Raw genomic sequence first — 20,099 nt, 5'->3', positions numbered from 1 at the left:
CTGGGGTTGTTCCAGTGACTCCCTGAGCACAATTCCCAGCTCCTGGGGTTGTGCCAGCGACTCCCTGAGCACAATTCCCAGCTCCTGGGGTTGTTCCAGCAACTCCCTGAGCACAATTCCCAGCTCCTGGGGTTGTTCCAGCGACTCCCTGAGCACAATTCCCAGCTCCTGGGGTTGTGCCAGGCCCACACATCCCTCAGGGACGCAATGTCCCCTCCCTGAGCACAGATGTCCCATTGCTGCAGGCAGACCTGCAGCGTGCAGAGCGAGCCTGGGGACAGTTTGTGTTCCTGTGGGAGAGGGGATGAATCAGCCATGAGAGCTGTGCTCTGCTCTCACCCCCACAAAAACAGAGCTGAAGGACTGGGCTGGACAGATCCTTCCAGCTCAGGGCATCCCATGGATCTGGAGATGCTCCCGAGACTGCCAGGGGCTCTCTCCCAGCACAGAGCAGGGGATCTCAGCAGCTTTCACTGGGGCTGAAGGCCCTGCCAGCCCCTCTGCTGGGCCCACAGCCTGCAGGGATCCCTGCTCCCAGCTTCCAAGAGGATGGAGATGGGCAGTGCCAGCCCTCGGGATGGCCAGCAGGGTCAGGCACCCCGAGGGGAGTCCAGCGCTCTCCTTTCCAGCCAGACTCACCCAGGGCTCCATCCTCACCAGGGCTCCATCCCCACCCAGAACTCCATCCTCACCAGGGCTCCATCCTCACCAGGGCTCCATCCCCACCCAGAACTCCATCCTCACCCAGGCTCCATCCTCACCAGGGCTCCATCCTCACCAGGGCTCCAGCCTCACCAGGGCTCCATCCCCATCCAGAACTCCATCCTCACCAGGGCTCCATCCTCACCCAGGCTCCATCCTCACCCAGATCTCCATCCCCACCCAGAACTCTATCCTCACCAGGGCTCCATCCTCACCCAGAACTCCATCCTCACCCAGGCTCCATCCTCACCAGGGCTCCATCCTCACCAGGGCTCCATCCTCACCAGGGCTCCATCCCCACCCAGAACTCCATCCTCACCCAGGCTCCATCCTCACCAGGGCTCCATCCTCACCAGGGCTCCATCCTCACCAGGGCTCCATCCTCACCCAGAACTCCATCCTCACCAGGGCTCCATCCTCACCAGGGCTCCATCCTCACCAGGGCTCCAGCCTCACCCAGGCTCCAGCCTCACCAGGGCTCCATCCCCATCCAGAACTCTATCCTCACCAGGGTTCCATCCTCACCAGGGCTCCATCCTCACCAGGGCTCCATCCCCATCCAGAACTCCATCCTCACCAGGGCTCCATCCTCACCAGGGCTCCATCCTCACCAGGGCTCCAGCCTCACCCAGATCTCCATCCTCACCAGGGCTCCATCCTCACCAGGGCTCCATCCTCACCAGGGCTCCATCCTCACCCCAGGGTGCACAGCAGAGGCCCCAGGAGCAAGGAGGCTGTACCAGGCTGTGGTGGAGGAGCTGCACAGCAGCAGCAGCAGGACAAGAACTGGATCAAAGCCATTCCCTGGCTGTGCCACATCCCAGCCCTCACCTTGACGGCTCCTCCGGCCGGCGAGTGTCCCACGTTGTCCAGAGATCCCACTTTGGCCTGGGCCTTCTCCTTGAAGTTCAGCTTCTGGTTCTCGATTTTGACGTCTCCTCCCCCTGCAGGGACATGGAGCAGGGCTGAGTTTGGGGAAGCCCCCAGCAGTCCCCCCCAGGAGCCCCTGGGGACCTTTGGGAGGAGGGCCAGGCCAATCCAAGTTCTGGAAGAGCACAGTTGGTGCTTTCCAGCCGTGCCACCTACCAGGGCCCTGGGGAATGCTGCACATCCAGACAGGCTGGAGAGATCCTCCCTGGATCTGCTCCTGAGGCTGTCTCCTCCACCAGAGGTGAGAAACGCCACCCCACCGTCCCTCACTGTCCCCCTGCTCCCGTCCCTGCCCCTGCCCAGCCCCTCCAGCTCAGCCACCCGTGCGCTCAGCAGTGCCAGGGCACCTCCTGCCCCTCTGTGGCACTGCCTGCCTCCCCTCCCTACCCCAGCACACACCCCAGGACGCTGCAGGGGAACCTGGAGGGCACAAACCTCCTGCAGAACTTCAGCAAGATTTGCCCAGAGTGGAACAGATTGCAGAATGAGATACAGATAGATACAGATCTAGATCTAGATCTAGATAGACAGAATTAGATATAGATTCCCACAGCTAGAATTAGATATAGATGATACAGCTCTAGATCTAGATCTAGATAGATCTAGAGACAGAATAGAATAGATAGAATTAGATACAGACAGATTCCCATAGATATATACAGATATATAGATATAGATATATAGATATATATAGATATAGATCTAGATCTAGATATAGATATAGATAGATATAATAGATAGAATTAGATATAGATAGAGTCCCATAGATAGATACAGATATATAGATCTAGATAGATAGATATAGATATAGATATATATTATATAGCTCTAGATCTAGATCTAGATCTAGATCTAGATAGACATAGATATAGACATATATATATATATATATATATATATAGATAGATAGATAGATAGATAGATATAATAGATAGAATTAGATATAGATAGATTCCCATTAACCACAGAAGCCAGAATGGGCTGGGTTGGAAGGGATCATCCAGTGCCACCCCTGCCATGGCAGGGACACCTCCCACTGTCCCAGGCTGCTCCAGCCCCAGTGTCCAGCCTGGCCTTGGGCATTGCCAGGGATCCAGAGAGCCACAGCTGCTCTGGGCACCTGTGCCAGGGCTGCCCACCCTGCCAGGGAACAATTCCTAATTCCCAAGATCCCATCTCTCTCTGGCAGTGGGAAGCCATTCCTCTTGTCCTGGCACTCCAGGCCTTTGGAAGTCATCTCTCCCCATCTTTCTTGGCTCCCTTCAGGTCCTGGAAGGCCACAGTGGGGTCACCCCAAATCCTTCTCCTCTCAGGCTGAACAATCCCAGCTCTCTCAGCCTCTCCTCCCAGGGGAGATGCTCCATCCCTCTGATCACAGCGCTGCCTCCTGACTGACAAATAGACAGTGCACAAACCCCCAGACTGGAATCCTGGATCCTAAGGATGATTCCAACCCCCCTGCATGGACAGGGCCACCTTTCCCTGGCTGCAGCTTCTCCAAAGCCCAGCTCAAGTCTGGCTGAGCACAGCTTTGCCTCCCAGCGCCACCATTAAAGCCCCAGGCTCTGGGGAAAACCCGAGGGGTTTGGTGCAGAGCAGCAGCAGCAGCCCGTGCCAGGGTGGCTGTGCCCTCCTCAGGCCTGCACAAGGCCCGACTGTCCCTCCCTGCTGGTTCTGTGCCAGCGCTGAGCTCGCGGGGTCGTGCCCGCGGCAGCGCGTTCCCAGCGCCCGGCGCGGGGGGCTCCTGCAGGAGGGGGGCTCTGCTCCGGCCTGCCAGGCTGGGCAGGGTCCCCCCTGCTCCTGACCCTCCCAGAGGGGACAAAGAGCAGCCTGTGGGGCTCCTTGCCACCCTGGGCAGGGAGCTGTGTCCCCAGGCACAGGGGCCAGCCAAGGCGCTGAACTGAGCATCCCTCGGGCCTCCAGCCCCAGGAGCTTGGGCTGGGCAGGGCTGGGACCAACCTGGGGCTCCCAGGGCTTCAGGCAGAGCACCTGCTGTGCTCCCTTCCCACACTCATCCCAGACACTTCACCCCAGGGCCACGGGGGTTCCACCTGAGGCAGGAGCTGCCCTGGAATCAAGGCTTAAAGGACCCTGGAATGTGCTCTGAGGAGCTGAAGGGAATTTTCTTTATACTTCCATATTCCGTGAACATCCTGGGATGTTCCAAGTGCCCCAAAGCTCTGTGAGCAAGGGTGAAGCTTCCTGGAATGACTGCGGAAGCATCCTTGTTTTCCTTCTCAAATGAGCAGGAAAAGCAGAATTGAGTCAAAGCTGTGGATTATCTTCACAGGCAAGAGGACAGCCCACATCTCCTAATCCCCCTCTCTGCTCATCAAACCACCAGGAATTGTGGAAGAAGCATTTTTAGGAATTTCCAGAAACGCTGGGGACTTCCTCTGAAAGCAACAAGCCCCTTAAACTATTCCAGTCCCAATCCAGGACTGTGTCTAAGGAACAAAACCTACAGAAAACGAGGGAATGGTAAAATTCCTACCTGGCTTATGCTTGATATTTGCTTTAGAGCCACACTTGGAGGACACCTTGGAAAGGTCGACTTTCTTGTTCTGGATCTGCACCTGGGGAGACAAAAAGCAGCAGCTGAGCACAGAGAAAGCCCTGCAGACTCTGGAGGCCAAAGGCACCTCAGGCTGTGCTCTGTGAGCCTGTGCCCCTGCTCTCCTTCCTCCTGCAGATCCCAGGAATCCTGCCTGGCACTCCCAGCCCTGGGCTCACCCAGAGCCAGGGGGCAAAGTGAGGACAGAGCTGAGACAGACAGCAGGACAGAGGGACAGAGCCAGCCCAGGCTGAGCTCAGGCACGGCCATGGGACACAAGCCCTGGAACAGGGACAATAAATGCCAACCCTGCTGCTGCCAGGGTCCCCACACGGCTCCTGGCCAGCCTGGGGCCACCTCACAGAGCCCTGCTGCAGGGCCAGGGCTGTGCCACAGCTCCAGCCTCTGCTCTGCACCACCACATCCAGCAGAGGAGAAGCTCCAGGGAGAGCTCAGAGCCCTGCCAGGGCCTGGAGGGGCTCCAGGAGAGCTGGAGAGGGACTGGGGACAAGGGATGGAGGGACAGGACACAGGGAATGGCTCCCACTGCCAGAGGGCAGGGATGGGTGGGATAATGGGAATTAGGAATTGTTCCCTGGGAGGGTGGAGAGGCCCTGGCACAGGGTGCCCAGAGCAGCTGTGGGTGCCCCTGGATCCCTGGCAGTGCCCAAGGCCAGTCTGGGAGCAGCCTGGGACAGTGGGAGGTGTCCCTGCCATGGCAGGGGTGGCACTGGATGATCCTTAGGGTCCCTCCACTCAAAGCAGATGGGAATTCTCAGAGGGATCGTGGTGCCCAGATGGAATGCACTGCTCCAGGAATCCATCCCTCTCCAGGCCAAGGTGAGAGCAGCTGGAACCTGCAGGCTCAGTTCTGCTCCAGGTCATTCCCAGAGGAAACCCAAGGATTTCCTTTCCAGTGACAGCAATTCCTTGCCCACCAGCTGCTCTGGGAGTTTACTGGGAGCTCTCAGGAGAATCTGCCAGAACTCCTCCTAGGGAAGCAGGGGCTCCCTGTGCCCAGGGGGGAGTCCCAGGATGCTGCCAGGGGCAGCAGGACAGCCCAGCTCAGCCTCCTGCCAGGTCCCATGTCCCCAGCTCAGTGACAAAGCTCACTCACAGACCCTGACTGGATTTTTTCAGGAGTAAAGTTACTACAGCTTTCATCAGCAGTCCTTGCTTGCTCAAAACTGAGATTAAATTTATCTCACAGAATGCACTTGGAAATCCTTCTTTTGTTACCAGCTGTGACTCCTGACCTGAGATGCAAACTGTCCCACCCCCACTGAAGGGTCTGTTCGTAGGACTTCCAGCAGGAGCTGGGTCTGCACCTTGGCATTGCACTTAGAGAGCCAAACACAGACTCTGGTGCCAGAAATAAACTTTGGGAGTTTGGCTCTTGTTAGCTTTTGTGGCTCTGACCATGTGCCAGTGCAGCCCAAGGACAGGGGAACACAGGGACGCCCCAAATTCCCTTCCCAAACTTCCTTCACCCACAGACATTGCCTGCACTTTGTAAAATCCACCTCTGTTCTGATTCTTGGAACAGAAAACTTGCTCAGAGGTTGGACTCGATGGCCTTGGAGATCTTTTCCAACCTCAGTGGTTCTGAGAGTGGGAAATACTCAGCAAAAAAACCATCCAAACCATTTCCCCAGGAACTGAACCATGCTTGTGTCCAGGTATTTCTGGTGAGCAGCAACAGCAGCTGCTGCTTTTGGGCACAGCTCCTGGGGAATCTTGGCTTGGAAAGGAAATGATCTCCTTGGGGAGAGGGCAGAATGGGCACTGAGGGTGCCCTGGGCTGGGGTGGCAGCACAGTGCCCATCCCTGGCAGCGTCCCAGGCCAGGCTGGGCAGGGCTGGGAGCAGCTGGGACAGGGGAAGGTGTCCCTGCCATGGCAGGGGTGGACTCAATCATCTCTAGGGTCCTTTCCAACCCAAACCATTCCATGTCCATCACTTCCACCAGAGCAACCCTAAAGTTCCATCAGGAATTGCTTCTAAACCACGACGCTCTTGTCCACAGGATTCCTAAAAGCCCTAACTGAAGGCACAGACCAGAAGAGACCTTCCAGGCAGACTCACCTGGGAATTCAACACTGGGAATTCTGTCAGAAGTGACCACCACAGCTACCTGAGCAAGAAAACGTCTTGGAAGAGGCCACTCAAATCACAGTGCTCCAAAGGGAGCGAGAAGATACAGAAATGAACAAAATAAAAATAAAAAATGATTTTTTGGGAAGACAGACTGAGCGCTCACATCCACACTGCCTGTGCTGGAGGGCTGGGAATGCTTGCCTGGAGCTGCTCTGGGAGCATTTGGAGCCTGGAAATGAACTTTTGGCTCAGAAAATGCAGGATGAAGAGCTGCTTAAGCAGCTGAGCAAGGAGCAGAACTGCAGTGGTGAAAGGAGAGTGTGGGAGAGGAGAAGAGGAGAAGAAAGCAGGGACACAGGTGTCCCCAGGGCTGGGAATGTAGAGGGAAGGACAGGAGGGTGATTCATGAGCAGAAGGACACTCCACTGACACAGTTAACCAGGCAAGGAAAGATCCCCCACATTCCAACCCATTTCTGGCAGCCTGAAAGAACAGGAAAGGCACCTGGGGGGCTCCTGAAAGGCTGAACAAGGTGAAGGTGGCAAAATGGAAGTGGCTTATAAAATGCAGCTCCTTGGAGTGCATGGACAGGGAAATGCCACCAGCTGCTCCAGAGCTGTCACCAGCGTGGCCAAAGGCACTTCTGCCACCACGTCTGGGACAGGCTGGGGGACAGCAGCAGCAGCAGGAACAGGCAGCAGAACAGAAAGAGAGCTGGAAACCCCCTGAGGGCTCCTCATGCACACCAGGGCTCGAGGCCAGCATTTCCCTGTGGGAGCATTTCCAGGAGAAACACTCCCATCATGGACAAGGTGCAAATCATGGAGACAGCAGAGAGAACCACAAATCCCAAATCCCCAGAAAGGAGGGCAGCAGGGATGTGGGAAGGCAGCCTGGAGGGAACCACTTGTTAGGAACCCACGTTTGGTTGCCATTTGCAAAGATTTGTGGAAAAATCAGTCGTGTGGAGGTTCAGCCAGCTGGACATGCATTTCCCAGGAGAAGTGGCCCCAGCTGGCTCCACAGGCAGGTCCTGAGCAGGGTTTGTGTCACTGCACCAGGCTCTGACCAGACACCCCGGGCACCTCACCAGATGTGACAGCTCCTCGGGAACCCAGGGTATTTAAACACCACTGGAACAAACTTCCTTGGGCTCAGGTCCTTCAGTGTGTTGAATCCACCCAAACTTTGCATTCCTGAACCTGTCCTGTGCCATCAGCCCAGGTTTGTCACAGATCTGCCCCACTGAACGAGCCCCCAGACCACGCTCGTGGCTCTCCCAGCCTCTAGGTCTGGACAGGGAACCTGGCTTGCCTGGCAGACCCTTGGAGCACCCAACACCCCAAACCAAGCTGCAGACACCACCAGATTAACTTTCTATTTTAATAAGCTCAGCCCTGCTGCCAGAGATACCAGCAGCCTTTAAATTTAGAAATTAATCTCAGCTCAAAGGTTCAGTCCCAGAGTCTTTGCCTGCTCCAAAGTCTCTTTTATGAAACAAGGAGTGAATGAGTGTGGCTCCAGCTGGCCAGGGGAGAGTAACAGGCACTGCCAGGCCATAAGGGATCTGCTCTGGGAAATGCAGGCTCCAGGGAGCTCAGGGGGTGAGGAGGGGCTGAGGGAACCCCCAGGGAGCTCAGGCTCAGCCACGTCCCCAGCCCGAGGCTGCTCACGGCCAGCCCAGGGAGCAGCTGAACACTGAAACAAAAACCAAGGTGCAGCCTGGCAGCCCCAAGAAAAGCAGCAATCCTCCAGGCTGGATGTCTCCAGGAGCCCTGGGCTCCAGCAGAGAGCTGCTGAGGCTGGCACACCCACCAGAGCAGAGAGAAGGAGTTAGCAGACAGACAGCTTGCCCAGACCCATACTTACATTCCCACCTCCAGGGACATGCTTAATATTGTCCTTGGAACCACACTTGGACTGAACATGGCTGTAGTTCGCTTTTTTGGAGACTATCTGGACCTGGAACGTCACAGAATGGAAAACAACACAAGGGAAGAGGACTGGTTAGAGTTGTCATTCTGCAGAGCCCCAGGGGCTCGGGGGCCACCAGGGACCCCGTGGAGCTGGACCCAGTGCTGGGGGAAGCCACCGAGGAGGAGAGTGAGAGAGAGTGAAGGACAGGAGCTGCACAGACAGTGTTAGTGGCAGGCTGGGAGCACCACGGGGACAGCTCCTGGGGACCCTGCAGAGCCCTGGGGTGGGCTGGCATGGGACTGTCCAGGGCCTGGAAACCTCCCTGGAGCAGGGAACCAGCCCAGAGGGTGGGATGGGACTGTCCAGGGCATGAAAACCTCCTTGGAGCAGGGAACCAGCCCAGAGAGGTGGGATGGGACTGTCCAGGGCATGAAAACCTCCTTGGAGCAGGGAGCCAGCCCAGAGAGGTGGATGGGACTGCCCAGGGTATGAAAACCTCCTTGGAGCAGGGAACCAGACCAGAGAGGTGGGATGGGACTGCCCAGGGTATGAAAACCTCCTTGGAGCAGGGAACCAGACCAGAGAGGTGGGATGGGACTGTCCAGGGCATGAAAACCTCCCTGGAGCAGGGAACCAGACCAGAGAGGTGGGATGGGACTGCCCAGGGCCTGGAAACCTCACTGGAGCAGGGAACCAGCCCAGAGAGGTGGGATGGGACTGCCCAGGGTATGAAAACCTCCTTGGAGCAGGGAACCAGACCAGAGAGGTGGGATGGGACTGCCCAGGGCCTGGAAACCTCCCTGGAGGAGGGAGCCAGCCCAGAGAGGTGGGATGGGACTGTCCATGACCCAGGAAAACCTCCCTAGAGCAGGGAACCAGCCCAGAGAGGTGGGATGGGACTGTCCAGGGCATGAAAACCTCCCTGGAGCAGGGAACCAGACCAGAGAGGTGGGATGGGACTGTCCAGAGCCTGGAAACCTCACTGGAGCAGGGAACCAGCCCAGAGAGGTGGGATGGGACTGCCCAGGGCCTGGAAACCTCACTGGAGCAGGGAACCAGCCCAGAGGGTGGGATGGGACTGTCCAGAGCCTGGAAACCTCACTGGAGCAGGGAACCAGCCCAGAGAGGTGGGATGGGACTGTCCAGAGCCTGGAAACCTCACTGGAGCAGGGAACCAGCCCAGAGAGGTGGGATGGGACTGTCCAGAGCCTGGAAACCTCACTGGAGCAGGGAACCAGCCCAGAGGGTGGGATGGGACTGTCCAGAGCCTGGAAACCTCACTGGAGCAGGGAACCAGCCCAGAGAGGTGGGATGGGACTGTCCAGAGCCTGGAAACCTCACTGGAGCAGGGAACCAGCCCAGAGGGTGGGATGGGACTGTCCAGAGCCTGGAAACCTCACTGGAGCAGGGAACCAGCCCAGAGGGTGGGATGGGACTGTCCATGACCCAGGAAAACCTCCCTAGAGCAGGGAACCAGCCCAGAGGGTGGGATGGGACTGCTCAGAGCCTGGAAACCTCTCTGGAGCAGGGAGAGCCAGGTGGGATGGGACTGCCCATGCCCCAGGAGCCTCCTGGGAGGTTTCCAGTGGCAGCTGGCCAGAGCAGGGAGAGCCAGGCCTAGGAGCCACCATTCCAGCACGCTGTGAGCTGCTCCATGGCCACACCTGGACTGGCTCCAGCCCTGGATAATGTCCCCCCAAAGCCCTGGGCAGTACAGCTGGGTCTGAGAAAGGTTTTTCTATTGAAGGTGGTCGCAGCTTCAGCTGAATGAGCTCAGATGAGTCTCAGGTTAATGAAATGGTTTCTCCTTCACACTGACTCAGATTTAAGGGCGTGAGAACGTGGCTGGTGGTGGCTTGGCAGTGCTGGGGGATGGCTGGGCTCTGTGATCTCAGAGTCTTCTCCAGCCTCAGTGATTCTGTGATTTTTAAAGGCAAGAGGAGTGGTTTAGGTGAGCTCTACTCACGGCAGTTAACTGGGTTAGACACCAGTGTTTACAAAGGTTAGTTACAACACAGGTTTAGTCTGGAGCTGAGTTATTTACCACAGCACAAGCAGGCCCCAGCTGCATCCTGGCTCCTACAGGAGGTGACAAGCTTGGAGCACAGCAGGGATCACCCAACACTCTCACCTGGGCAGGTTCCCAGAGCCCCTCAGCCAGGTGAAAGGCTGGATTCAGGAACAGCAGCTCTGGGAACATACCTGTGCCACGGAGTGTGGGGAGCTTCACTGCCTCCCTAGAGGTACAAATCCTGTTCACTCCTGACCATTCCTGCCTGACAATATTGGAATTAAACTGTGGCACTCCCACCTCACGCCATCCACTTGTACTTTGGAGTAACCCATCCACTGGTGTGGAGTTACAGAGTTTTGGTACAACTGGGTTGGGAATATGGCAGGAAAGATGTGAATTCCCACATATTCTGCAGTCCTAAAAGCAGCAGCTGTGAACTCAGCCTCTCTGCCTCGTTGCCAACTGGTTCTGTGTGTGAGGAACTGGGTTTAAGGGAAACCCACTGACCCCTGTATTAATCTGGCAGTGAAACAGGAGGACTCTGCTCTGGAAACCCTTCCAGCAGGAGTGGAGAAGGTCCCTGCCTGGAGGAATTTCCCTGGAAGATCTCAGGGTGCACAGGAGAGAAGGGGAAGTGTCTGTGCAAGGAACAGTGCCACTGACAGGAGAGAGCAGGACAGCTGGAGAGGAGGGACAGTGACTCAAAAAATGGAAACGTTTTCCTTCATCTCCCCCAGAGAAAAGTGTGAAAGCAACTCACTTTCCCATTGGGCTGTTTGGGGACCCCCTCTTTTGCTGCCACTTTAGGAGCCACTTTAGTGCCCGCGCTGGGCTCAGAGCTGGGCGCGGCGGCGGCTGACTCTGGCCTTTTCTCTATTTTCCCCTGGATGGAGACAAAGGGATGATTTCAACCAGCAAAAGCAGAAGTGTGGGAGGAGCACGGGAGCACGGATAAACCTGGTGCAGCAGGTGACCCGGGAGAACTCCCTGCACATTCTCATTCCCAGGCCAAGGAAAACCCCACGCCCAGCAACGGTGACACCAAGGGCACAGCAGTGCCCAGCCCGGGTGCAGCGGGCACCCTGGGGGCACAGAGCAGGGATTCACTTCTCAAAAAGCTCCTGGTGCCTTTCCTCAGGATCCAAGAGACCTCAGGACAACGACCCTGCCAAAAAAATCCAACCAAATCCCTGGGGAGCCCAGCAGCAGTGCAGGACCAGCTCCTTCACGGGGAGGATGCGGTGAGGTCTGGGAGGTGCAGACCCCCGGGGCTGCCCTGGGGCTCTGAGAGCTCTGCTGGACACACACCCCGAGCTCCCAGCTCAGATTGCCACCCAGCCACACTGCACTCAGCCTTGGAGCCCAACAGCTCCTTTAGTTTTTATCTACCAAAGGGCAGGTGCACCCAGAGGGTCCAGCTGAGCAGAAAATTGAAGGAAAATTCACAGGCTTCATAAAAATTCAGCAACTACCTGCCCGCATTGTTTTGCTAGTTAAGATGCAGGGAAGTGCAGCAGGACCTGCATTTTTTGGGGGTGGCTCAGCATAAATCTTGTATTTCACTAACCTACAGACCAGTGAGCAAAACTCCCCAACACTACAACATTCTCAGACTCTAAAAACAGCTCAGTGTAAACAGGACTACACAAAGGACAATTTGCTTAACAAGGCAATCGTTAGGATTTAATAACTCTATGAAAATATTTAGAAAATCAAGGACAGTGCAATTCAATGCAAATTAAAGTCCCCTGAGCTGACACAAGGAGGGCTGTGCTGTGCTGCTGCACAGCCAGGAGACTGCTGACTCTGAGGATAAATCCATGCTGTATCGATGCTGTCTGGGACACACAACACCCAGCCAGGAGTGCCCTTGACTTTAATGTGCCTGAGAGCAGATTAAAGCTCTCCCAGCATGGAACCTGCTCCCTTGGCAGCAGATTAAAGTTCTGGGCCGGGTTATTCAGCACCAGAGCTGGAGGAAAGAGAATGGAAAGATCTGTGTCCCACTGGGGGGGAATCCCAGCTGCTGACACACGTGGCCAGGCCTAGGCTGGGCTGACACAATCAGGGCCCTGTGGTGGATCCCACCTTTGTCCTTCCCATGGGAGGTGCTGATGGTGGAAGTGCCACCTAAGGGCATTAAGATGCAGTGAGAGCCCCGGGTTTTATCTCTGGCAATGGTTTTCCAGCACTACCCTCTCCTCGTGCCCATCACGGGTGGTCCCACAAGACTCATTTCACGCCAGCTTCGGGGCTGGGCATGGGGAAGGTGGTGTGGAACCCACATCTGCCTCATCCTGGAGCACTAGCCCACCTTCTGCAGCATTGAGCAGGCTCAGCTCCTGGACTCGGGGGCAAAGGGCCGGGATACGGACACGAGTGGGCAGCACACAGGGCGTTCTGTGCCAGGCCCGAGGGTGAGGGCGGGAGGGCAGCAGCGGAGCTCCGGGTCCCTGCGCCGGTGCTGGGGATGGGTCCCTGTGCCCAAGCAGGAGCCAGCGAGGAGCTGGAGCGAGCGGGGAGGACACAGCCACCAACCCAGCAGCGCAGGCAGGGCAGGCAGGGCAGGGCAGGCTCACCTTGCCCCCGCCGGGCTGGTGCTTGATGTTGTCGGTGGAGCCGATCTTGGAGCGCACGTTGCGGAGGTCGGGCCCGGCGGCGCTGGCCGGGCGCGGCGCTCGGGGGGCGCCGGTGCCGGTGCCGGTGCCGGTGCCGCCTTTGCTGCCCGTGGCCTTGGCCGGAGCTCTCTTGGCGTCCGCCGACACCGTGGAGGCCGCGGCGGCCTTGGGGGCCGTGGCTTTGGCCTTGGTGGAAGGAGCAATGGCGCCGGTCTTGGCGGCACTGCCGGCAGCGCTCTTGGGGCGGCTGGAGTCTGCTGTGGGATGGCAGGGAGCGTGGAGGGAAGGGAGAACAGTTACACAGACTGCCTCGGTCGCACAGCTGGCACCTCAAAGATCAGCTCATCCCACCCCTGCCGTGGCAGGGACACCTAACACTGGCCCAGGCTGCCCCAAGCCCCGTCCAACCCAGCTGGGACAGCCCCGTGCCCAGAGGTGTCCAGGGACCCCTCAGTGACCCCAGCCCCAGACAGAGGGGATTTGATTGAGACTGAGGAAACAGCCTCAGGCTGTGCAAGGACAGGTTCAGGTGGGATACTGGGAATATTCCTTCCTGGACAGGGCTCTCCCAGGACATGGTGGAGTTCCCATCCCTGGAGGGATGTGACATCCATGTGGATGTGGCACCTGGGGACATGGTCAGGGGTGGCTTTGGCAGTGCTGGGGGATGGCTGGGCTCCATGGCCTTGCAGGGTTTCCCGGGAAGCGAAGCGAGCGGTTACCTGTGGGAGACTTTGCAGGGGTTTTCTTGGCATCTGCCGGCTTCGCGTCCGTCTTGATGGCTGCCAAGAGAAACAGCGGCCGGGATGTCAGGGGAGCATCCCCGCAGCCTTCCGGGCTGGGAGCAGCCCAGGGAGTGACTGCTCTGCAGCAGCACCTGGCCAGGGAGCTCCTGCTGGCACAGAACCCCTCGTGTCTGGCAGCCAAAGCCCCCATCCACGCCAAAGGATCCTCGCTGGCTGACACCACACACCTGGGGGCAAGGGCTGCATTTTCCCTCACAGGAACTTCCGAAATCTGGCAGCACTCCCTTGGAGAATTTTAATCCTGCCCCACCTTTGTTTCTTAAAAAAAAACCCAACCCAGCAACAGAACTCATCCCAAAACATTCCCTTTTTTTAAAAAGGAACAAAAGCAGCCCCACATTTGTCCTTGCCCAACCTTGCTCTCATTGCCAGGCCAGTCCTTCCCCGTGCCAATTTTCTTGCACAGGAGTTACTGCACATATTTTGGCTGCTATTTTAATTGTATAAACCCAAAAATCAATCCCTAAACTGAGCTGCCTTTGGGCAAAGCCCAACGATCATGACCTGATTACACTGCACAGAGGACACTCTAAACCAGGGATGCAGCCACACTTCTCCAAGCAGGAGAAAACCAAACACCAAATTGCTCAAGGCAAAAAACCACGGACTGAAAAATAGACATGAGACTTAATTTTAAAGAACTCTTTGATCATGAAATTGCAGGGTTTTTACTATCAGTGACGAGCACGTTTGGGTAAAATCTGATTCATTTCAACAGCCAAAGGAAGGCAACATTTAAAAGAAATAATACATGGAAAAGACCCAAGTTAGAAATTACGAAAAGCCTCATTTTTTAATATTTAATTTTCATTAAGTCTCAGATTTTTAGATAGACTCCAGCAGCTGTCAGGGTCCTTTATGGAATATCAATACCAAAAAGACCAAGGGGAAGAGGCAGATAACTACAGGCCAAGTTAGTCTGGATCATTCCACCCTGACTTTGCTAAAAGCATTCAATTAAACACCCCAGATAAGATTCCAGCTAATGAGGTGAAACCCATTTGGATAATTTAATAAGGCCTAAAGGATGGATACATAATTAATAGCAAACACTTCAAACAAGGGGCTGGCAAACCAACCTAATTTCATTCCTTGAGACCACAACTTTAACTGGGGGAACTGCACGGACAGAACAGACTTAGGTTTATGTAAAAGGCAGAGGAATATTATGTCACATGAATATACAGAGTTTTTTGTCTGCTGGTGTCAGTGGGGAGCCCAATGCTGAACACTTCTGTCTGCATGACTTCGAGGTGCTGAAAACCCAGACAAAGCCCCTGGGACAATGGCCTGTGTGACAGACTTTGATCTGTGCCTGATCTGAAGGGCTGAACACGGTCTTGTGCAAACATTCAAGTAATTTCCACAGGGAGGGGGACAGAAACTAATGAAGAAACAAAATTGAAAATCAAACCAGCAATCCCCACATAACCCATGGCTCTTCTTTAGCAGAGAGACTGACCTGAAAATACCTGAAAAAGTGAAGCTATATAAAGTCAAACCTGGCCTTTACAGACACATTTCATGTGAGACAATGACTGAAACTTGATGGCAGCTCAAGGCACCGAGTGCCTGGCAGGAGAAAAGCACCAGCAGCTGTCCTCAAAGAGCATCTTCAGCCACAAACACCATCTCCACCCCAAACTTATTCTCTGCCTCAACACTTGTCATGAGAAACTAAATCCATGGAGTAACTATGGTTGGAAAAGCCTTGCCAGACCTTCCAGTAGAACTGTTTCCCACCACTGAGCATGTCCCCAAGTGCCACATCCACGTGGCTCCGAAATCTCTCCGGGGATGGGGACTCCACCTGCTCAGCCCATTCTAAGGCCTGACCACCTTTGCCATGAGGAATATTCCAAATATTCACCCTGAGCCTCCCCTGGCCCAGCCTGAGGCTGTTCCCTCTCCTCCTGTCCCTGTTCCCTGGAGCAGAGCCCGGCCCCTTGGTTGTCCCCTCCTGTCAGGAGCTGATCAGAGCTGTGACCCCAGGAGATCCGGGTGTCCCCACCCACATCTCACCCAAACCAAACCAACCAAACCACAGCAAACCCGACCAAACCAAATGAAACGAAACAAAATGAAAGAAATGAAACCCAACCAAACCAAACCAAACCCAACCCAACCCAACCTAACCCAACCCAACCCAACCAAACCAAACCAAACCCAACCCTGAGCACTGGGCTCACTGTGGTTCCCTCAAGGCCCCAGGGCACCTTCCACCCTCTGTCCCACCCCTGTTTCCACCTGACCCAGAACAGGACCCCATGCTCTTCCCATTCCTGCCTTCCCTGTGCATTTCCAGACCCAGATCCAGACTTCTCAGCCTGCCCATGGAGTCCCTCAGCTGACCTCACCCTCCCTCACCCCACGGCCCTGCCTGTGCTCTGGCAGGGTCCCACCACGTTCCTGGTGCCACAGCCCCTTGCCCTGCTCATCCTGCCTCTTGGAACAGCTCCCTGCAGCTCTGCATCGCTGCCTCCATCTCCTTTCAGATGTCAGCAGCAAACACTCCTTTGTTTGTGGCTCAGTTTGGGCAGCAGGAACGAGCCCAGCTCATTAGAACAGATCCCGCATTCCCGGGCTCCTGTTGGCCTCCAAGACCACACAAAATGAATTTTACCAGGCTGCCCACGGGATCAGACAGGAGATGTGGCTCTTGGAATGTGCAACACCTTCTCTACACTTGATTAATTCGATTTTCCCCCAGAGCATAAAGTCTGGGATGTCCATCAGGATTAATCCATCCCAACACAGCTAAAGCATGACAATTCTTTTGGGAGAGCTGGCATAGGAATCCATGCTTTGGATTCAAACCAGCCTGTGTCACTTTACATTTTTATTGACAAATTTGACAAAAACACTGAGGTCCAGTAATTTGAAAAGACTTGAGAAGACTTAACTATAATCTTATCTGATGTTAAATCTCTCAAGCTCCATTAAAAGGAGTGAGAACAGTGTTAGTTTATCTAAAACACTGCTCGGGTTTCCTGTTGAACTCATGGGAGGATCCCTCTTTAGCAGCAGTCTGGGTGGGACACAGTTTTTGGATGAAGCCGACGTGATTTCAGCGTCAAATTCTTCCTGCTCTACTAAAAAATCCTCCACTTCTGCTCAACCCTTTTGGATTTCACACACCAGTTCAGGTGTTTCAAGTCCTCTTGCAAAGATTTGCTTTCCTGAGGTTTTATTTAGTGTTTATTCTGTTCCTGTGGCAAAGTACAGAGGGAACAGAATACCCACTCTTAAATCAAGTGTGTCCAATAATTGCATTAACCCAAGATCACACACAGCTGATCCAGGCTGGCCCTGAGTGGAATTTGGAAGAGGAAGCCCTGGAGAGAAGAACTGTCAGAATCCAGGCAACGAGGGAGTGGCTTTCCAACACTTCCAGAGGTGGGGACTCCACCAGCTGTGCCAGGGCTGGACAGCCCTTTCCAGGAGGAACATTCCCGATTTCCACCTGAGGCCGTTGCCCTCCTCCCGTCCCGTTCCCTGGCTGTCCCCTCCTGCCAGGAGCTGTGCAGAGCCCCTGGTGCTGCTCAGCCAGGAGCCTGCAGCTGCTGAGGCCAGCCCATCCCGAGGGAAAGGGGGGAGCACTCACAATTCGGCCTCTTGGCAGCAGCGGCCACCGTGGTTTTGGCGGCGGCCGCTGCCGTCACCGGCGACGGCACCGTGGTGCGCGGAGCGGCAGAGGAGCTCCTGGAGGGAGTCCTGGCGGTGGTGGAGGATGGAGGCTTGGAGAGGGAGGTTCTCTTCTCCGCGGGCTTCGCATCCGCGACCTGGGAAGGAACGGGCGGCGTCACAAGGGAGCGGCGGCGGCGGCACACGGCGCGCTCAGCGTGAGGGGAAGCGCCAGGAGAGCCCAAAGAACGGGAATCGCCGACGTTCCTCGGCACTTAATTAAGCCTGGCGCTGCTGGAAGGTCATAATGCAATTAAAACATCATTAAAGATGGAGCGAGTGATGGTGTGGAGGGCAGGACGCGGAGCACGGACCCTGCGGAGGAGCAGCTCCCGCCCAGGGCTGGCTCAGCTCTGATGTGTGGAGGCCTCTCCAGCTGGGAAGGAGGTTTTGATTTCTGGATAAAATGGAACCATCGGAACACCAGCAATGCTCCTGGGAGAGATTCCCATCCTCCAGGAGCAGCAATGCTCCCTAAGCTGAAATTTGTTTCAACAGTGGGGACCTGGGAATCAGGGGTCCACGGCTCATCCCTCACTTGGAAAACTCTTTCCTGCTGTTCCTGGTCAGGCACTTGTTTGTCAACTGCCTGATCTCTGAGGTATGGAAACACTGGATTAATGCATGGGAATAAATATTATTTTATCAAGAAGGGATTCAGAATGATACAAAAACTTGAACCAATCCAGTCACCAGCTCAGAGAAAAGCAGAGATTTACACCTGGACTTTCATTTGCCTTCTGTTATTTTTAGTTAGTTCTAGAAGACACTAAAATGCTTGAGTGTAACTTGAGCTTAATACAGCAGGAGTGGTGGTGTTCAGCTATCAGTAAAAGCTTCTGAAATAGATTTTGATGATCCCTTTAAAATCTGAATTCTTCTACTCTCTAAGATCACAAGTTAACATAGGAGACATTCAAGGGACACCTCCCATTCCTAACACATGGGGATTCCCTGCTTATGTGGCAGATGCAACATTGTCCATGAATCCTCTCTTCTGGGGAATTACAAATCTCCAGAGTTTTCTAAGTGTTATCAGTCCTCTCTGTGCAATTCTGCAGTGACCAGCCATCATAAAATGACCACTGGTGGGAAATATGGAGCGTTCACAAGGATTTGTGTTTCTTCAGTATTCGTATCAAAGGTCTCCAATTAGGTTTCCCATGTTCTTGTCTGGATTTAGGAGTTGTTACAGAAAAAATTCCTGGCTGGGAGGGTGGGGAGGGGCTGGGATGGAATTCCCAGAGCAGTTGTGGCTGCCCCTGCATCCCTTGCAGTGCCCAAGGCCAGGCTGGACAGGGCTTGGAGCAGCCTGGGACAGTGGAGGTGCCCCTGCCATGGCAGGGTGGCACTGGGTGGGCTTTGAGGTCCCTCCCAACCCAACCCAGCCTGGGATCCCTGCTTCACGGCAGCTCATCAGCACGATCTCAGCACTACACTCAGCTTTAACTCTCCTCTGTGGTGACACAATTCAGTGCCAGGGACACGATGCCATCCCTGGGAAGCTGCTCCAAGCCCCCTGCAGCTCCCAACACACTGAATCCCACTGGGGATCTCAGCCTAGCACAGGAATTCTGCCCTGCCCCGTGGCTGAGGGCTGGGACTCTGCCCTGCCAGCGAGCCCTGGGTGCTCCCCAGAGCCTGGCACCTCTTACCTTTGGTTTAGTCTCTTTTGGAGTTAGGGTGGAGGGACGGGTGCTGCTGGTGCCGGGGCGTTTGGAGGTGCTGCCCGGAGCAGGAGCTGCAGTTGGGCTCGTGGGCTTTTTGGTTGTGCCCGGGGTGGCCGAGCTCGGCCGCTTGGGGCTGCTGCTGGCCGAGGCCTTGGCCTTCGCCGCCTTGGCAGTGGAGGTGGATGCAGCAGGCTTTAGGGTTGGGCCAAAAAGCAAAATCCAGGAGAAAACCAAAGAAACACAACAGAAAACAGCGCATTGTAAACCAAAACATTGGGCTGCAAACAACAGAAAAGTGATATTTTAAAGGAAGCAAATCATAAGAATAAGAATAGCAATAATAATAAGAAGAATAGTAATAATAAGAAGAATAGTAACAATAATAAATAAATAAATAAATAATAATAATAAGTAGAAGAAGAAGAAGAAGAAGAAGAAGAAGAAGAAGAAGAAGAAGCAGAAGCAGCAGCAGCTTTCTGTTTTCTGAGCGCAACAAAGACCGAAATGCAGCACCTGAGGGGGTTCTGCCATTCAATTCCAAACCAGCAGGATTTATTTCAGCAGCATGGAAAGCAACAGAAGGAATGGCTGGTAAAGCTGGATTAGTAATTGGGTGCTCCTGGCATCCAGGGCTATGTGCAATCCACGGGCCGTGGCTTTCCAATTCTGGGCACGCAGGGATTGCGAGCTCCAAATCCCCATGGGATCAGCTCCCGTGGGTCTTGGGGGGACAGAGCCCCCAACCCTCCTGGGGACACTTGGGGGGCTCTGCTGGGTGCTGGGAGCTCCTGAGAGCACAGCCCCAGAGGCAGAGGGGGCTGAGCAGGGCTCTGCCTGCACAGAAACGTGCTGGGAACAGCTCCCAGAGCATCGCTGAGCACAGGGGTTACTACACGTTTGCTAGGTGTTTACTACAATCACTGCACCAGCCAGGGAAGTCACTGCAATGAAGTTTCCACGCTTTTATCAAAGTTTGCCCGGGCTGGGCCGTTGGCAGCTGTGAAGTGGGATGTGTTTGCTGCAGGTGGCAGCTCAGAAAACAGAACTGGGGCTGGCACGGCTGAGGGAGCAGAAAAGCTGGGAAATGAAAGCCCTGGGAGCAGAGATG

General features: G+C 55.2%; 1 protein-coding gene across 9 annotated transcripts in view; it reads right to left on the bottom strand.

Moving 5' to 3' along the window:
* MAP4 (microtubule associated protein 4) overlaps positions 1-20,099 on the bottom strand; it is a 150,018-nt gene that overhangs the window by 3,341 nt on the left and 126,578 nt on the right. For 3 of the 9 annotated variants that reach the window (XM_077790011.1, XM_077790010.1, XM_021538978.2), the window contains 8 exons: positions 18,977-19,183; positions 17,242-17,419; positions 13,554-13,613; positions 12,793-13,088; positions 10,974-11,096; positions 8,152-8,244; positions 4,127-4,208; positions 1,534-1,646 (listed from right to left, as the gene is read on the bottom strand). In XM_077790011.1, coding sequence (XP_077646137.1) covers positions 1,534-1,646; positions 4,127-4,208; positions 8,152-8,244; positions 10,974-11,096; positions 12,793-13,088; positions 13,554-13,613; positions 17,242-17,419; positions 18,977-19,183 — 1,152 coding nt within the window. The remainder of the gene's footprint in view (positions 1-1,533; positions 1,647-4,126; positions 4,209-8,151; positions 8,245-10,973; positions 11,097-12,792; positions 13,089-13,553; positions 13,614-17,241; positions 17,420-18,976; positions 19,184-20,099) is intronic. The other 6 variants (XM_077790018.1, XM_021538980.2, XM_077790021.1 and 3 more) reach the window with 4 other exon arrangements.

Source organism: Lonchura striata, chromosome 1, assembly GCF_046129695.1.
Source record: "Lonchura striata isolate bLonStr1 chromosome 1, bLonStr1.mat, whole genome shotgun sequence".
Taxonomy (NCBI): domain Eukaryota; kingdom Metazoa; phylum Chordata; class Aves; order Passeriformes; family Estrildidae; genus Lonchura; species Lonchura striata.
This window is presented reverse-complemented; position numbering and strand designations above follow the sequence as displayed.